This window comes from Nothoprocta perdicaria, unplaced genomic scaffold (genome assembly GCF_003342845.1).
Source record: "Nothoprocta perdicaria isolate Ctin4 unplaced genomic scaffold, notPer1 scaffold_54, whole genome shotgun sequence".
NCBI lineage: Eukaryota > Metazoa > Chordata > Aves > Tinamiformes > Tinamidae > Nothoprocta > Nothoprocta perdicaria.
In genome coordinates, this window is record NW_020455799.1 from 3,491,432 (window position 1) to 3,514,047 (window position 22,616).

At 42.5% G+C, this 22,616-nt stretch overlaps 1 protein-coding gene across 1 annotated transcript; it reads right to left on the reverse strand.

Annotated features, from left to right (window-relative positions):
* Positions 1–317: 317 nt before the first annotated feature.
* On the reverse strand, positions 318–22,435 carry DTL (denticleless E3 ubiquitin protein ligase homolog). The gene is made up of 15 exons (XM_026048448.1): positions 22,387–22,435; positions 22,106–22,231; positions 20,963–21,061; positions 20,573–20,634; positions 20,361–20,481; positions 19,602–19,667; positions 18,777–18,892; positions 17,919–17,992; positions 16,602–16,705; positions 15,519–15,623; positions 12,876–12,988; positions 8,545–8,634; positions 7,132–7,270; positions 2,306–3,153; positions 318–802 (listed from the first exon to the last, which is right to left on the reverse strand). The coding sequence occupies exons 1-15, from the start codon at positions 22,433–22,435 to the stop codon at positions 734–736; spliced, it is 2,181 nt and encodes a 726-aa protein (XP_025904233.1). The 3' UTR covers positions 318–733.
* Positions 22,436–22,616: the final 181 nt, after the last annotated feature.

Sequence of the window (22,616 nt, forward strand, 5' to 3'; positions counted from 1 at the left end):
TGCTGGGCCCAAAGTCAGCTCAGTCTGTAAATACAGGAGTTTTCAGAGGGAGAGGAAAGGGGATGGCAAAAGGTGATAGGCACCACAGACGTGTCTATACTTCACGCCCTGTAATTACCAGCTATGCTGTCAGACGGAGACAGACACACAGGCCAGTTTGCAATCTTTCATACTCGCAGGAAGCCACATTTACAACTTTCCTGCCCCAAATCAGAGCCAGTGCTGCAGCAGAGGAGCAGCTGCAGCAGCAGCAGCCAGCACAGAGTGGCTCGGGCTGCCCGCGCCGAGAGCGGCCCCGCGCGCTGCCCGGCGCCCGCTGCTCGAGACGGAGCCACGGCTTCCCACAGGAGAGCAGGCTTCAGCGGCACGTTAGCAGCATGAACAGACAAGCTATGCGTGCCTGTCAACAAATATGTTCCTGCCTTTGCAATTTATCAATCGACACATGGAAAATACTCTGTTTTCTTTATAAAACAACAACAAAAAAAGTATTGAAAAAGTCCATCATCTGAACTCACTAAGCAACCATGAGTCTCCATACACATTGTGCAAGTGTTCCAGGCTCGGCTGATTTCAAGTGTTAACAGATTTAAAAACAGGAGAATAAAAATCCATGTTTATTAAGCTCTGACCACAAGCTGTGTAATCCCAGTGCATTACTCTGACACTGTTGCTAAATCTGGTCTTGATACCACAGTGTCAACATCCACCATTACAAGCGCCACACACCGCTTTAGTCGTTCTGCGGCTTTCTGTGGAAGTATGTGCAGATCTTCCTCATGGAAACTGAGCTGGTGACAGCCTAGGAATCAACAAAAACAAAACAATATGAAGAAACCTTGCAAGATTAACATTTCATATGCTGCAGGAATCTTAAAGTCCTCCATCGCTGCTCCAGTTTGTTCAGCCCCTCAAATAAGACTCTAAATGAGAGGTTCTTTGCTATAATCTGTTTGTCTTGCAGATAAGAAGCTTAGTAGCTACAGGAAACATTGGCTAAGACCCGGCGCTGCTTTCCTGCCCTAGGAGAAGCTCTCTGGCTGCGGTTTGAGTCTGGCTACAGCAGTCAGAGCTGCAGGTTTCCAAGATATAATAGATCCGTGGGTTTTGGTGGCATTCTAAGCACCTTGCTTTGCGTGCCGTGCAGGCCATGAGCATCCTGAGATTTGAGCTAACGTGTAGCGGGTGGGAAGAGAGCTCTTCCATAGTAACCCCTCTCCAGGAAAAAGCTTTTTGGCTTCTGTTTAAACGGTTCAGCATCAAGGACAAGCAGGTCTAGGTTTACTATAACCACGACTTCTTGGTGCAACCACAATTCTAAAAGCTCAAATCCTATGCTTGACTTCCAAGGTATGGAGTGATGGCTTGGCCACTTCATATCTGACAGAAGTGCTGAAAGATGAAATTAGGTAAAACAGAGGATTTTACCAAAATAACACTTAGTCATGGCAACAACTTCTAACATCAGATACTGAATTGAGAATTAAACTATAATTTGATGATTGAAAATTTATGTAAGGTTTACCAAAATAAGAATCTAAATTACGAACACTGTAGGATTTGGAGTCTGACTTCAGCAAACAGATGAGTTTTAGGAATTTAATCATTTTATCTCAGTTTGCATGTTAAACCTGCAGTCTCCCATGCCAACTTTTTAACTGCTTTACAAGCTTAACTTTCAGCTCCGAGGATGAGCTTCTCATACACCAAAAGTAGGTTTATGTAGGTCACATCCTGCCCTCTGACTCTTCTACAACGCCTTCATTTTCTATTAGTTTCCAGCAGAAGGAATCAAAGGCAGAATTTAGCTACACAGTTTTAACACAGGTTGCTACCTGGCCTAGAATAAAATTTAGCTGCTTTTTCCAATGTAGTGACTTTGCAGTAACATAAATAGGCAGATATGACAGTGAACACACGTAAACAGTACATCCTTCAGGAAAGGTGCTGTCATTATTATGCTCTTCTTGGAGCAGAGCTTTATTTCAGATGATGGCTGCATCCTTAGAACAGCTAACTGGGAACCGTGAGGATTTCTGAGCTCCTGTCCCTTTCAGATGAGGGACCAGAGGTTTCTGCAAGCTCTCTTCCTGTACAAGGGGGATTAGTAGATAAAGGTGTTTGTTAGAACAGCATCAAGGCTTACTTCAACCTGAAGTCATCTCCTTTTCATTGTCTGTAATGAAAGGGATCATTTACTTGTTGAAATGCTTGAGTAGAAGAGAAATAAGCATGCACAACAAGTCAATAGTGGTAATGGGCAAGAACCTCTATCACCACCACCATGACTGACTGCTCTACTTACAGCTTTTGGTGAAGTGGCTGCTGACTCCTGTCGCCTTGCACTGGGATTACAAGATGATGGGGGGCTGTTTGATGCACTCTGGATGCCACCTTTGCCAGTCTTTAACTTCTCTCCCAGAGCAGAGAGCCAGTTTTTTCTTCCAGGTGAACTGTTTTCTTTATCTGCTATGCCAGCCCCTTTTCCACAAGGGGATCTGAAAAGAGGAGGAGTTTGAAATCCTGATGGATTCAGGGGGCTTCCAGGAAAAGAAGGCTCTTTTGGGCTGTGGCAGGAGCCTTCATGGTCATTATCCAACTCAGCCAGACTTAAAGAACTCTCCTCACAAGCTTTTTGGCCTGTAGCCAAGTGACATAAATTTAGCTTGGATTTCTTAGCCACATGGTCCAGCTCAGTCACGCAGCTACAGGTCTGCAGACACTTCTGCCCCACACCGTCTTCCTTGCTGCAATCAAGCCTTCTTTTGGCACGCTTTTCAAACTGTGCTGCTTTAGGAGTGCAAGGTGTCTCCAAGACGCCTTGTGTGACTTCTGCCAGGGCTTTCCTAGGAGAAGGAGCCTTTTTCCCCATGTCGGAAGGAGATGAGCCTGGAGTCCTCATAACCCAATGTTTAATGGACATTTTGGAGGCAGGTATCAGCTTAGGGGAAGCACACGGGCTGGCTCTGCTCTGCTTTCCTGGTGTACAGGTTATGGCCATGTGGGTTTTGAGAGAATCTGTTGGAGTGTTTGTAGAAAGAGGAAGATCTCCAGAGTAGCTGGGAGCACAGGCAGCTGGACGTGGCGAGGAGATGCATGGGTTGCCCACCGTGCAGCCCTTGCCAGGAGTGCTGTGCAGGTTGGCTGGCAGACCTGCGAGAGGAGAAACAAGTCGTCTAATGAGGAACACACAACAGCAGACTAAAGACAGTCTTTTTATAGATAGAAAAAAGTCCCTTCGAGCTAGGAGATTGTGAATTTAACACTGACTCCACTTCTCAGACATGCACTTTTGAGTTACAGATTGCATAAATCCTCTTAATTTCAGTTAAACTAACTGAAGTCCCATTTAACACATTGTGTCATATTGGTAAGTATAAAACAGAATGCTTACTTGCTGTCTGGCTTCTATCCCTACTCTAACTAGTACTGCTTACGGGAACTACAGCCAAGGGGCTCATGGAGGGACAAAATAGGTCTTGGACTTCTAAGTTTATCTAGTCCTGCTGGAAGCTTTGCAATGGCTTTGTCCAGATAGCTCTCTTCTGAGAAGCTGTGTGAGAACAAGATTAGGTTCCTAACTGCAAAAAAACCCTCTGTAGTTCCATGATTTGAGTTGAGGGACAAAGGCATTGCAAGCAGGTACCATAGCTAATCATAAGGCAGCCTTAGAGGAGAATGCTCTACTATATGAGTAATGCTCCTAGTCAGCTGTTAACAGTTGTATATTTTAAGATAAAAAGAACAGGAAAGGACTTGCTTTCACCCCCTTGCCCTTTGGCTAGGGCACTTTCTGCAGTGCTGTATCAGTGCAAAGAAAATTGCCAGTTATTTAACACACCCAAGCAAACACGAGGAATTCTTCACCTCCTGCACAAGGACTTAAAATTCTGGAGAAATGACTGTGCTAAGTCATTTCTCTAAAACAAATGGTTCCCAGACAAGCACATCACAACAGCTTTGGAGCTCGCTAGCTACTGTGTAAAAGCCCCTGCTTTCAAAACAGTAGCTTCTTAAAACATAAAACAAAAGGGTCATAGGTGGGTTTACGTGTGGGGAATGAAGACCTTGACAGTAACACTGGGAATCACAGGTAGCAAATATCTTGGTCCACAGCAATATTATCCCTATTAACCTCCAGCAGCAGGTCTGTTCAATGCATCCTTTCAGTTGACCTCACTTGAGGTGATGGGGATGGCACATTAGCTACCTCACACATTTCTACTGTTGAGCATAAGGGCTCTAAGCGTTTCCTGTGTATCAGGGGTTAATGCTGAGAATTTGCAGTTCAGGTTAACTGTTAAACTGTATAGCCCTTCATAAGGGCAGCAGGAAGAGAAGTGGGAATGCCCTGCCATTTCTTTAGAAGGCTGGATTATCCTAAGTAGCATGTCGAGTGACCACTACAGGATCCCGATTACATATCAGACAAACCTCCTCTTGATCCTTCCTTCTACTACAATAATATATACATATGTATTAGCACTGGTGCATCAGAGCAAACTGAATAGTATCCTTTATTAATAGATCCTGCTACAAATCACTTTGAAGCCCAGAGCAGAGCTAGAGGCCATTTTCCTGATGAAATGTGCTATTTCATAACAACTTGCTTCAATCTGGATGTAGAGAACATCATTGCCAGGATTGGTTCTCCTAATCTTTGCTTTAATGAGCACTTACAAGACAATATCTCAGCTGGAGAATCAGTTGCACTTAAAAAGTTGCTCTTAGAAGTGGAAGAAAGCTAGCAAGCTCAGCAGTAATCAGTCCCTAATGACCATCTACAAATCCATACAGCAAAAATACTGCATGAGCAGCTGGGCAGGAGCTTTCTCAGACCTGCCACAGTCTTAAAGCTACACTGTAGAGTCACTAGCTAATGGAGGAAAAAAGAAAAACAGAAAGCTCTCTGAGGGTTGGATGGATGCCATGCCACGATGAAAAGCAAACCAACTACACCCTCAAGTCTGAAACAGAACACAAAGATCAGACTTTCTATAAGATTATTGTGTGCATTGTTCTGGCTTCTACTAAGACAGACCCAAGCCGTTTCCACTTACACTGATATTCAATTGAGGATGCACAAACCTCTTTGCCAAGAATGTTGTAAATACCTATAGTCCACTCGCATAACACTAAAGCGGGTATTTCAGATGTTTCCTGTCTTCTCTCCCTTCTGCTGCAAGTTTTCTAGGGTGACATTACGAACCTCCAGATCTAAGAGTCATGAATTTTTCTCTTGTAGGCCAACTCCAGAAACGTGGTCACACAAAAATATAGAGAAAGGAGTGCTAGTTGGTGAAAGTTTCCAAAGAAAGGGAAGCTGTACTTGCCACACTTCATGATATAGGTCAACAGTCAAAACACAGCCTCAGTCTCATAATTCGTTCCACATAAATGGGTGGGGAACTACCTCGATCTCATCCCAGCAGGTCTGGGATTGTACTCAGCTTGCCAGCTCTGAATCAGGCTCTGCAGATAACTCGTATATTCTAACAGCACGTGCTTTCTGTTCAAGAGCCAAGGTCAGCAGGAAGCCTGCTGTTGTGTTTGCAAGGTCTGTGTACTTCCTCTTCCCTCCTGTGTTGCTCTAATGCAGCAAGAGCAAGGAGAAAGAAGCTATTTTTTTTTTCAGCATACTAGCTAAAGCTGACTTGTGAAATTCAGCATACAAACTAGATTAGGTTTCAGGATTCTACACTAGTCTTAGGCTTACTTCTCTTTTGCTGAAAATAGTACACAAAGTGATTTCCCAGACATCTCTGAAGTGTGTGCACACACACAATTTACCAGCTGTAAATGGAACAGACCTGGCACTCTCCCTCCTATTGTCCTGCAAGCTTCCTGCAAGACTGTTGCATCCAACCTTTTGTCGGTGAGCAGTGTTATCCCATTAGTGGGACTGGGAGACCTTCAGCCTGTATTTGTGTTAGCCAAGGTGAAATTAATTTGGAAAGTGGCTTGAAAAGAAAAGTGGAACACAGGAAGTCACATTACCAGCTGCTGCAGAGCTATTGTGTACTCAGTGTGCTTAGTTTCAGAGCTACCATACAGAGAGGCCCATCTCATCTCACTTTTGGGGGTGTATTCTCCATTCATCTTCACTAACGTAATGCAAAGCAACTTTCAGGCAAGTCAAGACTAATGCTGTGATGCGAGGTTCCTTTCTTTTTGGTTTGCAGTACTGTCCAAAAGCTACCTATTCTTCTGCAGAGGACCAATAATTCATACCTGAGACAACACTATATATACTGAACTTTACTGCTGGAACCCTTTATACATGCATATCAGAACGGTCTTGTCCAAATGTAGATATTCTTGAGTGATAGAGCCAAGATTTGCCAATTTGGGAAATACGCTGTATAGTTTACATAGGCTTTCTCAAAGGGTATGGTACTCATTAACTCACTTTAACAGGTGAATGGATGAAGGTTATTGATTAATTTTGGAACATTATGTACACGTGGTGATCGGCTATGGGTATTTAAGTCTTTTCACTTTAGTGCCACTGGAACAGAACAGTCAGTACCTCAGACCATGTGAAGCAAAGAAAAAAATGTGACGCTCCATAGCAGCTGCAAAAAAGCACCGTGCAGAATTCAGCTGCTGGGCAGGAGGAAACTCAGACTTCCAGGGCTGTATATATGTCACTAATCCTTAATTAAATAAAATATCAAAACCAAAAAGGGTATGATTTTCCTGCTCTTGGGTACTATGTGATTAAAAATAAAAATAATAGTAGTAATAATAATAGTGCTGGTAATAGCTAATAAAATCTTTTTTATTCAGAGCCCATGATTCTGTGTTCCAGCTCTGGCAGTTAAAGAGGTCCATGCAGGGCACCTGCTTTGCCTGGCCTATTATCAATCCTGCTGCTGATGCCCTGCAAAGATCTGGTTGCCCAATAAGCTGTGTTAATAAATATTTAACATGCAGCTTGGTCATAGAGACTTTAGCATAGCTGTGAGATATTTAAGCTCTGCTCCTGCAGTTGGTGAAGTATTTATTAGTAGAAGCATCTGCCCGATTATATAAATAATTCACCGCTATGAAAAATACTGAAGATTAAGGCAGAAGGCTTCTGCTGGTACATAGAACACCTGAAGGAACAAGATAGGCCAAGGTCCTTACCTACTCCACTTTGTTCTTCAGCTTTCTTCTGAGTGACCCAGCCTACCAAGTTGATTTTGCTGAATGACGATTTCTCCTCCTCAGGACAACGCCGTAATCGCCAAATCCTCACAGTGTTGTCATCAGAGCACGTGGCAATCTACGGTATAAGTTAATCTGTTAGAGCAAATCAACTCTGCAAGAAACATTAGTCTAGATTCCAGCCTTGGTTTCTTGCATTCCACAATGATCTATGGCACCTATTTTAGAGGAGTGACAGAACCTGTCTATCCCACAGTTTGTGGTTCTCTTTGGACCAATTACCAAGTGACTCTTTTGTGAATAAGAAGCAAGAAAAAGGAAATGCTGTATCAAAAATTCATTGCAATCTGGACAGGAAAATATCTGTATTCTGGCCCCTATGACACCAATATACTTCCTAGAGAGAGCAATTCTGCCTCAAATCACTCCAAGTATTTAAAACAATGCTTTGCCTCTCAAATCACTCCCCAAATTTTCTTAACATTACCATATCACTCATCTTCACGCTTCAGAATTTGTACGATAGCTAACTATTTCTCACTTGCATTAACAAAGATTTTAAAGACCATCTTGTTCTGCATTTCCCAACCATCATGATCCAGATACTGGACAACATATATCACAGATTTAACCTAATATCATAGCTCATGTGAACTATTCCTGCACACCTTATACAACTAGAAGTATTCCTTGTACATTCGTCTGCAAGACCCTTGTTTCCTGCACTGCAAATCTATTCTGAAGCCTTGGTGCTATAACAAAAGTTAGGGGAAGTGGCTGAATTGCTTAATGCTATCAAGTGAAAAGAGCTAGCTGTTGTTAGGGATCTCTGGGATTTTTCAGAGTTATTTCTCTTTTTGAGCTAGGTTGACTATATTACCCAGCTTCCTACCACAAGTCTCTTCCTTTTAGTTATACTTCGTGGTTTCCACTGTGGGTTTCTATGACAAACATTTGTGGGAACTAAAACAAAAAACATGTTCAAAACTTCTTGCCACTCTCTGTAAATCTGACACATGTATCAATGGTCAGCTGGATAAGGAAGACAAATACAGAACCACCAAACAACCTGTTGGCTCATGAACACCCTGAAGAAATAGCTACGCAGTTTTGTCTCTCCTGGAGTTAGTGTAACCAGGTCTCATCAGTAAGAGCCTTCGTTCATTTACAGTTTTCTAGATCTTATCAAATAGTCCAAATTATTTGAAAATAATAAGTTTTGATATATTGTATTCACGTGACAATTTTGGTTTACTGCCTCTCACACTGAATATTTTTGGAAGTTATTGCAAAGAACATCCAGAAAACAAATTCTGCTTAAATTTTAAAAAGCAGATGTGGTCGCATCATATCTATTATCTCACAGGAAAGACAATTTTCTGGAAAACAAACCTTAGTGAAGTCTGAAGGACACCAAGCAACAGAGGTAACTTCTTGGGAGTGACCAAGTAGCATCCGTGGAAGAAGACTGGGCTCAGAAACCTTAAAAATTCCAAGGGAAAAGAAGTATAAAAATCAGATGTGCAATCTAATACACATTGGTGAGAAAGGGCTTCACAGTCCATCTGTGAATCATATGAATATTTTCTGGTTTTCTATATGAACTAGATGAACCAAATGCCTGCCATCACATTCCATTACTGCTGAGAGAACCCAGCTGTAAATCCCTGTTCCTTTACTCCCAGAACTTTTCAGCAATAGATATCTTGGGAGGTGTCAAGCTCTCCCAAAAGTCACTGCAGCTTCTGTACTCTTAGCATTATGGAAAGACAATGTTCTCTATAGGATTTAAAGTCTTAAAGCAAAGAGGGAACTCATTTCATAAGGATGACATTAATAAGGGTAGCTACTCCATGGCACTCATTCAATAGCCCATATAGTGTCAGCCTATGTTTTCATTTCTATACCTCACGGTGGACTGTCAGAGGCATCTCAATACCCTTCTTCATCCATAAAGCGTCCTCACAACAAGGACTGTGGGCAATCTTTTCTGATAGACCTTGACTAACTGTGAGAAACAGTCACCGTTTCATTTCTAGAGGTGAAGCTGGTCGGCACTGAGATGTACCGACTTGCCTGGAAGCGCCTGGTTGACACCTGCTGCACACAGGACTTCTGCCTAGAGAGCTGTCAACCCGATGCCCTACACAAGCATATTATTGTGGTAAGTAACCGTAGCTGTTCTAGACAAGATGCTTAATGGTGTGGAAAACTCCTACTTTGGACAAATATATTCTATGTTCTATTGCTGTTTTACAAGTGTCCCAATCTTAAGTCAATGATTTATTTGAAAAAAGAAATGCAGAAGATGAGTCTTTGCTGGCATTAGATTTATTATTGGTGTAGCTGCCAAGCGGTAGTACCGCTTGTGGCCAATCAACTGGATCAGAGAACTCTTAAAGAGTTCATAAAAACCACCATAAAGCACACACATTCATTAAACTGATCCCCATTTCTCTTATAGCCTTCATAAAAAGCTTCCTCCTATTCTGCAGTATTATTATTAATCTCTGCATAAGTGAGACAATTGAAGCTACCATTAGGTGGCCTGAGGAAGAGATCATACACATGTACACAAGTGCACACAAACAGATTACATCCACGTTTTGCATGCCTTCAGCAGGCAATGCTTTCTGGAGCTATGAGTCACCACTACTGATGTGACATTATGAGGAGGATTTGCATAAATGACTGAGTGAATGAATAGATCTTTTGCAGTGTGGGAAAAGGAGGAGATACTGCACATAGATTTCAAAGGAAGATGCAAGACATCCGGGAAGACTTCCCCTGCACAAGTTTTTGCACAATTTTCTCTTGGGGATCCCCTCCTATAACAGCCTGCAAAGCTAAATTTGAAAACACCTCCAGAGTCTCGAAGCTGTTCTGATACAAACAGTTTCATCATAACAGACCACTTTTTCCTAGCATAGCAGAGGCAATCACTGAACTAAATACCTACTAAATACTTTGTTCAGAGTATTCCCTTGTCTGCCAAAACATGCAGTACCATGGAAACTAAATCCCTACTTAGGGAATAAACTGCGGAAGAGCTTGTTGTAGGGAACACCTTCATTTAGACTTAACAGCAGTCTTGCTATACACACACATAACACAGACATAATAGCAGTCTAGTGGTCATTGATTGCTGAGAGGAAAGCAGAGGAAGAGATTAAACTTGCTGGGCCAAATTCTGCATCCGTTCTGATTTTACGGTACCCTAGTATCAATTAAACTGATTGCAACTAATTTATACTGTCTTGTACAAAAGGAGAGCACAGTTGTTGGAACCTGGAGGAGAAAGAAGTTAGACTAGATTATCAATAGGTGCTCCTTTCTCTTTGGGTCTACATCTACAATGTGGGGACCCATCTATCTTCTTCAACTTTTGGCTGAAATTGGCCAGTGAGCCCCTGTCTGGAAGAGGACAGTGATTTGAAACGGCTCCCTGCTAACAAGAGAGACCACAGAGACAGTGTTCCCATGGGGTAACATGGACAGAACTACAGCAGTACTCATTCTGTTTGACCAAAGACAGTTGGCCAGCATGCACATGTTAGGATTAGCTTCAGCTCATGCTACTTTTTGCCTGATTCGATGGGAAGTTATGGCTATTAACAAGTGAGAAACTATAGTGAGAGAGGAAAAAAAAAACAAACCAAAAAAGCCAAAACACACACAGAGAAAATGAGATTTTATCGGGTACCCTACTCACTGAAACAGTTTTTGTATCCATCTTTAAGAATCAGATGGAAATGACACAATTTTATGCACAAGATAATATAGAAGCATAAAAACTCAACACTGATATAGAGCAAAGCGTTGCTTAATACAGCCTTGTTAGAGTGGCCCATAGCAGAGGACTCAAAGGACAGTGGATGTATGGAAGCAGCTATCTAGAAAGGATATTTTTATTTCTAGGGAGCCAGAGGATGCCATCTAGGCACCATTTTTGTAGACAGAATCTTCTCTGTCCACTGGTTTTTATCAACTTAAGGTTGTTCCAGAATCAGTTCATTAATCAGGCTAGTAATTAAAATAAATAATTAAATAAAACCGACACAAACCATGTTCATTGCCTGAAAGCGATGTTGTATGTGGAACTGACCGAAACAGCATTCCTGTCCATTCAGCACTTTCCTTGGAAAACATTGACCCAAACACAACTTAGCACTGCTGCCAAATTTCCTCAAAGAAATAATCTGGGTGGACAATGTCTTTGCTTGGCCTTCCATTCCTCTCTAAATATAGAGAGCTGCACTTTTCATTAAGCTCTTTCCGACAGTACCTTTTAACTGCTCTTGAAATATCTAACCACCTATTTTCACAGCATAGTAAGTGCTCCTCCCTGCAAGAGATGCATACATTTCAGTCTCAGCAAAACTGGCCTACATTTAAAACAAATTAAAAAGTCTCGGAATAAGGCAAATCTGAAACGAGATGGAGTTTCATTGAGAGTCCCACTTTCTTAACATGACTATGGAATTAAAATGAAGATGATCATCGGATGATTTATTTAATAAATATGCAATAACATCTGTTACCCACATGTGATAGCAATAAAGCTGTCTGTAGGCAAATGCATTAAAATGTATTTGCTTAAACTTCAAGATGTTACAATGTCCTTGAATGCTCCTGGGCCAGCCCCAGTCCGTGTTCCAGGGAAATGGAAACATGTGAATGCAAGAGGTGCAACCTAACTTCTCATGAGTATTTTTGCTGCACAAGCTCAGGACACCAGGAAGGCTAAAATTACACCACCTGCTTTCACACAGAGCTAGCCATGCTGCTACACTCCTGCTGCTTCTGAGTAAGCAATCTAGCTGCTGACGAGAACTGCGAGCTCTGAACGAAAGAGACTACACACTCAAACCACAACCACAGTAGGGAGCTTTCTGTTTTACTTTCAATCTCACCATGAAAGGGGTAAGAAAAGTCAGCATTCCTTAAAAATTATAAAACATCTGAAAAAGTCACCTACATTTCTGCCTGTGTTTCCTCTAAAGTCCGCAATGTTCCCATAGCTTGGGAACAATGTTGAGCTTTGACATACAGCTGTAAACTATGGAGAACAGGACTCGAAGCATGTTCCATTCTGAGGTCCCTGCTATTAACTTTGTGACATTTGCATTTCCTACACGTCAGTGCAAGATGCCAAGTGACTAAGCCTCTCAGCTGTCAGACAGTGCTCTGGAATTTTGCTGAAGGCTCTGACTGAGCCCTTGCTGTAATACAAAGGGTTTAACTACTGTAAATTAAGCATGAGAAAAAGCTACGTCTGAAGCAAGAGCTGGAAAAAAAGGGAGGAAAAAAGAGTGCCCTTTAAGACAATTGAACTGTTAAGTCTTTGCTAATGTGCTCCACTGCTAAATGTGAACCAAAAACCTTCTGCTTATCATAACCGGCCAAGTCAACAAGATTGAGAGAGGTTTTTAATGTCCATTAAAACCAGATTAAGATCAGCAACTTCCAATAAGCAGCAGTGATGAGAGACACATTGATGGCAGCAGGTTAGTTCTGTTTTGCATTAAATAGTCACATCGAGCTTTGACAGCAACACACTCTGGGCACAACATGCCAGGAGCAAAGCCTATGCTGCGTTAAGTAGGAGTGGGAGGCAGGAAGTGCCCTATGTGAACCCGAAAAGCAAATGAAACGAAGGAACAAGAGCAGTTCTGGGCAGCCAGCCTGGGGCTGCGACCTTGGGTTTCTCCCAAGCGCCTCACCTTCCAGATGTAGGCGTTGCAGTCGCTCGAGCCACTAACCAGGAACTGGTCGTCCGGGCTAATGCTGGATTTGATGTAAAAGGTAGAATTCTGGTGTCCACTGAAAACTGCCACTGCAGGGAGAAAGAAATATGAAATAAAAGCATTCCTTAGTGTACAGCTACAGAGTTGGTTACATAAGCAGGGCTGATCTTGCAGGCTTTTCCTGCCTAGCCACATCTCCAGAGAAAGCGGTTATGCTGCTCCCTTGCTCTAGGGCTTGAAGGCCCAGCCACCAGGCAGCAGGAAGTCCTAGTCAATAGGAGCCCTTGTACTTCTGACATAAAGCAGGTTTCCCTAAACATTCTCTCCATACCATTAGTAATCAGGGGCTGCTTTATAAAAGCTGCCATTCATTGATATAAAGACAAGGCAAAGACATCATCAGGGCTACCCCAATACACTAGCTAAAATTTCCTGTCTCTTCTTCCACAGCCACAATCACCACCCTAAATTAACAGGGACAGCCGCAGAGAAGACCTAACTAGGGCCTACCTTTCCTGAAGCAGCAGAGGCATTTGCTACTGCTTTTTCCTGCTGCCAGCACCTTTGCTTCATTAACAAAGCATACACTATGGCAGCTACATTTGTCCCTTGCCTATTTTTAAAGTCTCAGTAATGCTCCAGCTGATCTGCTAAAGCCTTGAAACCATCACCCTGAATAGCTGCCGTGCTTCGTATTACAAGGACCGGAAGCACCAGCGGCCAGCACAGGAGCTGAAGGTGGATCTAGAGCACTCGGCCGCACTATATCCAGGCTTCTTATCAGGGTAGAAAGGGCAAGTTTCCCAATTTAGCACCACGTGTGAGTGACTTGCCCTCTACCAGCCCTGGCATAAGAAGCTCGGAAGTGTTGACACCACAAATGTTGCAGGATCCAGGGCACTTCAGCAAGAACGCAACAGGTTAGTAGGTGGTTGGAGGGTTTTCAATCCCTTTCCATAGTGTGTTTGGCAGGGAGGCGACTCAGACTACAGAGCACATGTTGCCTTTGACAATTTTTTAAAAGTTGCCGGATTCCCAAAGACCTTTGATTTTACCTGCAGCTCTTTTAATGCAGTAGTGACAGAGCAGTGAGTATCTTCTGGAGAGAAGAAAGAGGCAAATCCTATTACAGGATGATTTCCTCACATTCTCCTTCAAACTGAAGCTGTCTCAACATTAGATAAGAGCAGCTGCAATCGAGGAAAGCGGCCCAGCATCCTCCCCAGCTGCTCACAGCAGCCCAAAGGCCGGTGCTGCCCTCTGCGGGAGGTTCCCACGACCATTCTGGAAACTCACATGTTTTTAATCCAGCTGGGTTAATCAGGATTTCTCTCTAGATTTTATCCATTAGACACAAGGCAACATAAGGCAGACAGTAAATCAAGAGACAGATGGCAGAGCATCCTGTGCTTTGGGGAGAGTCTGTGCTTCCAGGGGGACAGCCCAGTGAGAATAACTCCATAGCTCAGCAGTGAGAGCCTGGGGTTAAAAGCAACAATTGATCTATTAATATTTAACATTTGCACTACTTCTCAGCTTTGGAAGCATTCCTACTGGACTGTCTTCTGAAGAGCATGCAGAAGAGTGCATTGTTCATTTAATTTTAATTAACTGAAAGACTTAAAAAGGAAAAAAAAAAAGGCAGTGGAAATTACATTTCTGTTTGACTGAAACATGTCTAATAAAATTTTCTGCTTTTGGAGAAAGATCCATTGGCCCATGACAGAGAGGTTTGGTGCATCAAAGTTTATGACTCATCTTGTCAACATAAAGGCCGCAGAGGCAGAACTGAAGGAATCTAAGAAGCTGAAGATGTCACAATAGGAATGTGCTTTTTCACAAAAATCTGCTATAGAAACTAAAACAAAGAGGGCGAGATCCTAAAATATCTGAATACAACATACCAGCCAACCACTTTATATGAATTCACATCTAATAGAGCTTGCAAAATCAACTTGTCAGTACAGGGAAGATTGACACCTGGTTTATATGTGTTAACACCTAGATGATAACCATTCCTACGTAACAAGGTAACTGGAGTCAATACGCAAACTATTGTTAGCCCCAATCTAGGTGAATGAGTATTTGCACTTATATATGTTCTTATTCAACTACTTGTGCGGCTTATTGCCAAAGATGAATAGCTTTTGTAACAGACACCTTTTCTCCCAGATAGTTTTAGACTTAGGAGAATGGAATAGGTTTCCCATGCCTTAAGCTTTCTCTGAAAGCCACAGCAAGGGAGAATTGTCTTGTTACTCTCTGTAACATGTTTGTTAGCACTGCCAATTAACAGGTCTATAAGGTGGCGAGACAGTCCTTGTCTTTGGCCTGCCTAAACAAGGCCCCAGCAAGTGACAATCACAATGCTGGTTGGTACAGCATGAGCGCTCGAGGCTGATACTAAGTTCTTTATCCCCATACCACCAAATCACTTGCAGGTCATATAATGTCTGTGTTACTATTTAAGAGCAGATTTGAAGCAGAGGTCTGTCAAAGCAGCACTACTCTATGCTGCCTGCCACTACATTGTATAGATGCCTGGTTTTGTGAATGAGCTTTATAACCTTGCAGCATGTGACACTCTTTTGCAGCTATTTCCACAGATACCATTCTTACCGGGAGTGGTCCTTAAACTGGTCATATTGAACATGTAGATGCTGTCATCTGTGCAGTTAGCAAACAGATTAGCGCCAGTGGAATCCAAGACCAGACTAGAGTATCCTAAAGACAAAGTCAGAAGTTCTTTGTAAGAAATAACTCCACAGAAATCATTTTGGGAAACATTCAAACGAATGCTCGGAGAAGGAAATTTAGAAAGGATTTCTATCACATATGAGAGATTGTCATTGGGAGAGTTTTATTTGCCAGAGCTGTTGCTAGAGCTGGAAACTTTCTAGACCAGTATCTACATTATCTCATGGCCATTCAGGAAGTATAGAGAGAATTCTCACCTTGACAGCAGGCAAGCAGTTATTTCATAGTTACAAAAGCATAACAGGAATAATAGCCAATTGTAGAAGCAGAGAGAATAAGTAGAAACCTCATGCTTCAGTACAATAAGCCATCCACTAATTTGTTTGTGATACTAGAAGGGAAAAATTCTTAATCCTATAAATTATTTCATAGCCATCTCCTAGAGGATTCCTCTCATCTTCCTGAGTATGATACCAATTACTACATCAAGATAGTTGATTAGACAAGTCATCTGCACTGTAGTGGATCACAGCATTGTAAGGAGTTAAGATACAAATGAATATAGAGCAGCATGGAGGAGAACACTATTGTTTATGGCAACAAGTAGCCTGAAGTATCCATCAACTTTCAAAGACTATGCTGCTAAAAGAACAAGCAAACAAACAAAAAGCCAGCTCCTTCTGTTCTCTTTGCAAAGGAGTTGGGTCTGATTTCAACTCACGCACCAAAACCATTAGTTAAAAGCTACCTAGGGAGCTCCATTATTCTGTCAGCTTCATTTCTGAAAATACACTACTGAAACCTATAGTATTTTTTTTTAATCATTGGTATAACGATGCAGAAATGGGGCACTTTCAGTCCTCAACTTGAAAATTTGATACTGGCAATGAAAAAAAATCCTGCTGAACCTGTCAATCTGATATATATGGCTATAAAGATAAGAGATAGAGTTATCAATACTTCTCAGATTGTGCACTTTGGCAAATGCATCATCTAATAACTTACCCAGTTTGCGAGTACTAGTCCCAGGGTAGCAAAAAGATTTGATTGGCATCGGATCCTGACGATAAGTGGCATAGTTCCTACGCAAGTCCCATACTTTGATCACACTGAAATATAAAAGTGTTTTCAACTTTAAATCTGCTTTGAAATGGTGGTAGAGTCTTCCAAAGAAGGACAGAAAAATTTCTCATTGCTGAGAGGTATCTAGTGAGAAGGAGCACAAGTGAGCAAAGCTAGAGCAGAGATATACTGAAAGCAAATGAATGAGGAGGCAGTACTGTCTTCTGTAGCTAAAACAAGATAGAGCATGATCCCGCAAGTCAACATTTCTCAAGTAAAGAAGGAAATAGCAAAGATGCATTTATAATTCTGACAATTTCTTCACTATTTTCTTGCTTTCCAGCAGCAACCCTCTGTCATGAGTTGTAGGCAAGGAGTCATATTCATATTGGCCCCAGAAAGGCTTGGACCACACAGAGCTTGCATCAAATGCAAGTGGATAACCTGCATGTTAAACAGTGTTGCAGTTTGCTCAGGCTCCAAGACGCTGCAGATCTGGCATCCAAAAGAATGCATCCTTTGTGACTCGAGGCAACGTTTTCCCAAGCACGCCAACACACATCCCGGCACCAGCCACCCGCTAGGGTCCCAAAGCTGCTCACTGTCTAACAATAGTTTAATTGTGGACCAGTAGCTCTGTAACAATAGACGGAGATTGTAAGAACTATTCTTCTGCTCCATAGCAATGCCACTTGAAAGAACCTTTCCCACATAAGTGCAATTTGTCCCAGTACCATAATCTCCAGTAAGAAAAAAAAGCAGCCTTCAGCTGAGGTAATGCAAGCTGGCAGCACAGCTCTGCTGATTCGACATGGGTACCTTATAGTAACTGCAGCTTTGTGGGCCATGGTGTGATCCTAGAAAAACCTCCTAACTTCTTTGTGTCATTACTTGCCTACAACTTGAGGAAGGGAGTGGGGACCCATCTATTTCTAAGCTATACAATCTTTTCTCTCTATTCTAGGAAAGAGCTTACGTAGAAGCAATGCTATCATCAATACTGTTAAGTTCTTTTTGTCAGATAGAGCTGACTTTTCTGTGGAGAGTCACAGAAGGCATCTCCTGATACTCCAGAGTACTAGGGCCTGAGGATAACTTTTAAGGGCTCTAAGATTTTAATTGGTCAATGTCACCTGCAATGCCCATAAGCAACATATTGTAAGCCAAACACACCCAGAAGCCTACACATGAGCCAGAGGACTGTGTTCCTAATCACCACAAGGAGCATGCAGAACAGCACAGACAAGCACGCATCCTTACCCATCAACAGCTCCTGCAGAAATAAGAGTATGCTCATCTTGAAGCAGCACCACAGTTACACTCTGCTGGAAATCCTTAGAGGAAAAGAAAGAGCTGTTTGTTTTCTTTCAAGGTCAGCAAGATCTTGCTGCTTAGTTCAAGGCCAAATAAATACTAAGGAAACCTCCTCTCAGCCACAGAGGATGTACAGTCTTCTTGGCCAAAGGCCAGCTTGAGTTTTGCTTTAGAACTAGCTTAATCCTCTTGGTTTCTCCCTGTCAGGATAAGCTTCATGTTCTCTAGCAAACCGGTCACTACAGGCAGGAGGAGCTGGAATACCAGATGCCATTTACAACATGTCAGTCCTTCAAACCTTGCCAAAGTGAATGGCAAGTGTTTGAGTGGAACCTTAAGATGATACCCTTCAGTTGCTGACAATAACCAGAGCTTCCAATTCATAACTACAACTGCCTTCATCACTAAGCTTAATAGATTAAATGACTTGGTTCTTACTCCAGTGAGGCAGACGTTTGTATGATTGAATTGGAAGAAAAAAAAATAGAACATTCCCTCTCCCACAAAAAGGAATTCTGGCCATTCCTCCTCTCTGGGAGGGAGGAAAAAAAAAAAAAAAAAAGGTATATTTTCATCTGGCATTTGCACGGTGATGGCTTTCATTTACGTGGTTTGATAATTAAACAGTGCCTGAAGTTATCTATAGCAAGTGACTATTACACAAAAATATGCCTCCCCAAAGATAAACTGAAGCGTTTTCCATATTTAAGCTAGATGTTCCCCGTGGCTTCTTAAGAACGCTAGTATGCATAGCGCTGCTCTCCAAACAAAGTCCAACCTTTTATTTGTCTCCTAGATACCTACCACCAGGGGAGCCAGACCTCGCAGGTTCTGCCTCTTCTTTTTTGTTTTTGAAGGAGTCTGCTTGTCAACCACATTGTGTGCTCCACTGATTTGATTCACCTGTCTATAAAATCCATCTGAAAAAAAAAATCATGCCAACATGGTCTTGCCATCTTGCTACATTTTATTAAACAGACAGGAGGTTGGAAAACTTCCTTAAAAAGTGGCTGAGACTGACCTTTATATAACATTTATGCATTCTGAAAACAAAAATTTAGCTACATGTGATACTGGTGAGAAGAACAACAGAAGAGAATATGCTACACAATATTGCAGTGGTCAGTGTTACTTGGCTACCGAAACTAAAACTGGTACAGCCAAACTGCCTTTAGAAGTCACTACTCTGCAGTCTTTAGGATTTTTTTTTAATTTATCTTTTAATTCTGTACTTCTTATTTTATAAAACTCTGAAAGCTACATAAACTTTGTCATAGAAGACAATGACTTTTCTACTTTTTCTTCTGTACCTTCCATTTCTATCCTGTGCAGCCTTCCTTTTCCCTCATTTGCTGGTCAAGAGCTAAAGAATCCAAGAGAGATGAAACTGCAAGACACTGCACTAATCATTAACATCCACCCAGTGTGCCTCAATAATGTCCCACTTCAGGGTATTTTGTGCTCCTAGCATGTCTTTACACAGCATATTATAAGGGCAGGATGTAGATCATTCTGCAAATCTGCCACTGTTACAAGGTGGCAACAGCTTCAATCCAACAAGTACTTTTGACTACTATTTCTTACACAATGTTGTAAGCTCTTCTGAGCCACATTTGAAAGCACAGTTACCTTTCTTGTTACATCTGGTGTCCCAAAGCATGATGTTTCCATCTCTGCCTCCAGTACAGAAAACAGCTGAGAGACAATGAGAGATCTGTTAGCATCCACGAGTGTTAACTTGATTAACCAAATCTAGTACAATGCCATCTCTGGCTCTTCTGCCCCAAACCTTGGGATGCTCGTCCCAGATATGCAGAATCCAGGCCCAGTTTCTCTAACACTTTTTGAAAGCATTTCCTTTCCTTACTCTGCCTAATCTTTCCTTACTACTAGTCCAGAAAGAACTACTTGTGAAAAGAGTGTTCACATGCTTATGTATGTAAATAAGGACTGAATCATTGCATACTAGGTCTTAAATTTGGCCAAGATCAGAAATGTGCAGATACTAGCATGACAGCTAGGGCCCCAGTTTGACTGTAACTCTAAACTCCTTGAAGCCAAGACAAATTGTAATAATACAAAATTATATAAATATATGCTATAATAAAATGTTTTCCCTAAAAAAAAAGCAAAACTTAACAGTGAACACGCTTTATATTCTTAAAAGAAGCTTCAGCAAGTTAGTTTTGCTTCATTGAGTAGGTCACTGCTCAATGTGCCTCTGTGCTACCCATGATCACTGGTTTCTAAGACTCTTTTTTTTAGCCCCCCTAAGTATTAATGTGTAAGAGAGAAAGAAGGGGGAGAGAAAAAAAAAAAAAAAAATAAAAAAAAAAAAAAAAAAAAAAAAAAAGAAAAGAGAGAGGAGCAGGAAATATGAACATTTACCTTTCTCAAACCTAGAAAAAGCAACTGACTTGAGGCTACACTGGTGACCTTTGCATATGCCAAGAAGCTCCCCAGCTCTCACGTCCCACACCTTGGCTGTCTGGTCTCCCGAAGCAGTGACCTTCAAGGGAAAGAATAAAAAGCTTTAGTCAGTCACTGCAGCAAGTTGCCAAAGTGTTAAAAATAAAGTTAGACGGCAAAAGACTTCTTACAATTCTGTGTTCCCCTGGTACCCAGGCAAGGTCAAAGACAGCATTTGAGTGAGCCTGCCATTCTGACAAGAAAAAGAAAAGTCAAGATGAATTCAGTGCATTGCAGCATGAAGACATTTTGCAGAATGCAAAAGAGAATCAGACACTGAAATCAGAAAACTTGTTGTCAACAGTTTGCCTTAGGCATGAGCAGCACCACAGAAAAATTTATTTAACACTGCTAATCTAGGGACGTGTTCACACCACTATGAACAATACTCATGAAGGGATATGAAAGGATTCAACTACTGGCATATTTATGTTTAAACAACTTATGAGAAGTCTTCTCCAAATTCAGAGTATCATATACTTGACACATGAAACGACAATCATATTCTACGTAATATTTACCTTTAAAAATCACTTTGCTACTAGATTGAGCTTCAGTGTCATACAGCCTGACAAATCCTTCCTCATTTGCCACTGCCAGCACATGCTCCAAATTCGGGACTGAAAGAAATTGAGATTTATTTGTATATTAAGCAGATAAATCATGGTCATCCCTCCACCCTTGATGAAGGCTCACAAACACTTTTAACCGAACAGATTGCTGTGAAAATAAATAATTTTCAAAATGCAGAAATATTACCAAGGCTTTTAGACACTCTATTCAGGGTTTGTTATGCACATATGGGAAACCCGAGGACTCTAAGAGCCAATTCTCAAGTACCCAGCCTCTTTTGGCAGCTATAATAGGTCCTGCTTTACATCTTTACTTTACAGCCTGTTCTTTACAGCCCTTGGTGCTTTTTATCAGCCCAAGTAGGAAAAGCAGGAAGCAGCCAAGGGCACAGGCTTGTGTCAATACAGGGCTAATTCTGCAAGTGAAAGAGTTTTGTCCAGAAGACCAAAGACTGGAGCTTTCTCGCTTACTTCGTTCATCACTTAGGTACCACGGGGAAGCTCTGCATGGACATCTAGTGGCATATCCCTCCAGGAGGAGGTTCAGATTAAATATTAGGAAAAATTTCTATATGGAAAGAGTTGTGAACAGGCAGTGGAACAGGCTGCCCAGGAAGTGGTGGAGTCACCGTCAGGGATGGTGTTCAAGGAACGTGTAGATGAGGCACTTAGTAACCTGGCTTAGCAGGCACGGTGGTGATGGGTCTAGAGTTGGACTTGATGATCTTGAAGGCCTTTTCCACCCATAATGATGCTATGATTCCATACACCCTCCTCCTGGACTGCCTCCCACCGCCCCTCATTCCACTCCAGCTTTTACACACTTGCACAAAGCCCAGTTTGCCACGTCTTTAGCTGAGCCCTCTCATTGTGCACGTCAGCCCGAAGAACTAGAGAGCCATTAAAGTAAATCCTCTGCGCTCAGACCTTCACCTGGAGGCTTTCTATTAGGATGTAAGGGAATTCCACAATCAGATTTACATCCTATCTAGATGTGATTATGCTGTTATCAGCTCCCGCTAAAATAAAATAAAATAAATCTCATGGATTTGTGGAAATAACATGAAGCAACGCGGAGGTCTTTGGCTTTACCTGCCGCGAAGGCGCAGCCGAAGGGGGGCACGGGCATGCCCACCTCCCCGTAGGACAGCAGGTCATCTTCCCGCCGGCACTGGTAGCTCTCCAGAAGGTGCTGCAGCGGATAGGCTGAGGCGTGATCTGCGGAGAGACAAAACGGCTATAACGGCAACCGTAACGGCAACCGTAACGGCAACCGTAACGGCAACCGTAACGGCAACGCACGCGCCGAGCCGCCCGCGGCTCCGGGGTGGGATCGGGGCTGGGATTGAGGTTGGGGCCGCTGCGGTACTCACGGCTCTGCGGCGCGGCCCAGGCGCGGCGGAGCAGCGCGCGGCACAGCATGGCCAACGCTCGGCCCGTCCGTCCGCCAGTGCTCCCGCCGCCGCGCCAACTCCCGCCAAACAACCGACCCGCCAAACGCGCCGCGCCCGCTCATTGGCCAGCCGGCGCCCGCCGCGGCCCGCCCGCCGCCTCTCATTGGGCGGTGCCAAGAGGCAGGGCCGAGAAGCCACTCCCTTCCCAG

Excerpts from the sequence above, each read along its gene's own strand:
- DTL (XM_026048448.1), bottom strand. The coding sequence starts at position 22,435 with ATGCTGTGCCGCGCGCTGCTCCGCCGCGCCTGGGCCGCGCCGCAGAGC. Across the intron at positions 20,635-20,962 it reads TAGCAAAGTGATTTTTAAAG|AATGGCAGGCTCACTCAAAT; the intron begins GTAAATATTACG and ends TTTTCTTGTCAG. Across the intron at positions 3,154-7,131 it reads TGAAGAACAAAGTGGAGTAG|GTCTGCCAGCCAACCTGCAC; the intron begins GTAAGGACCTTG and ends CTCCTCTCGCAG.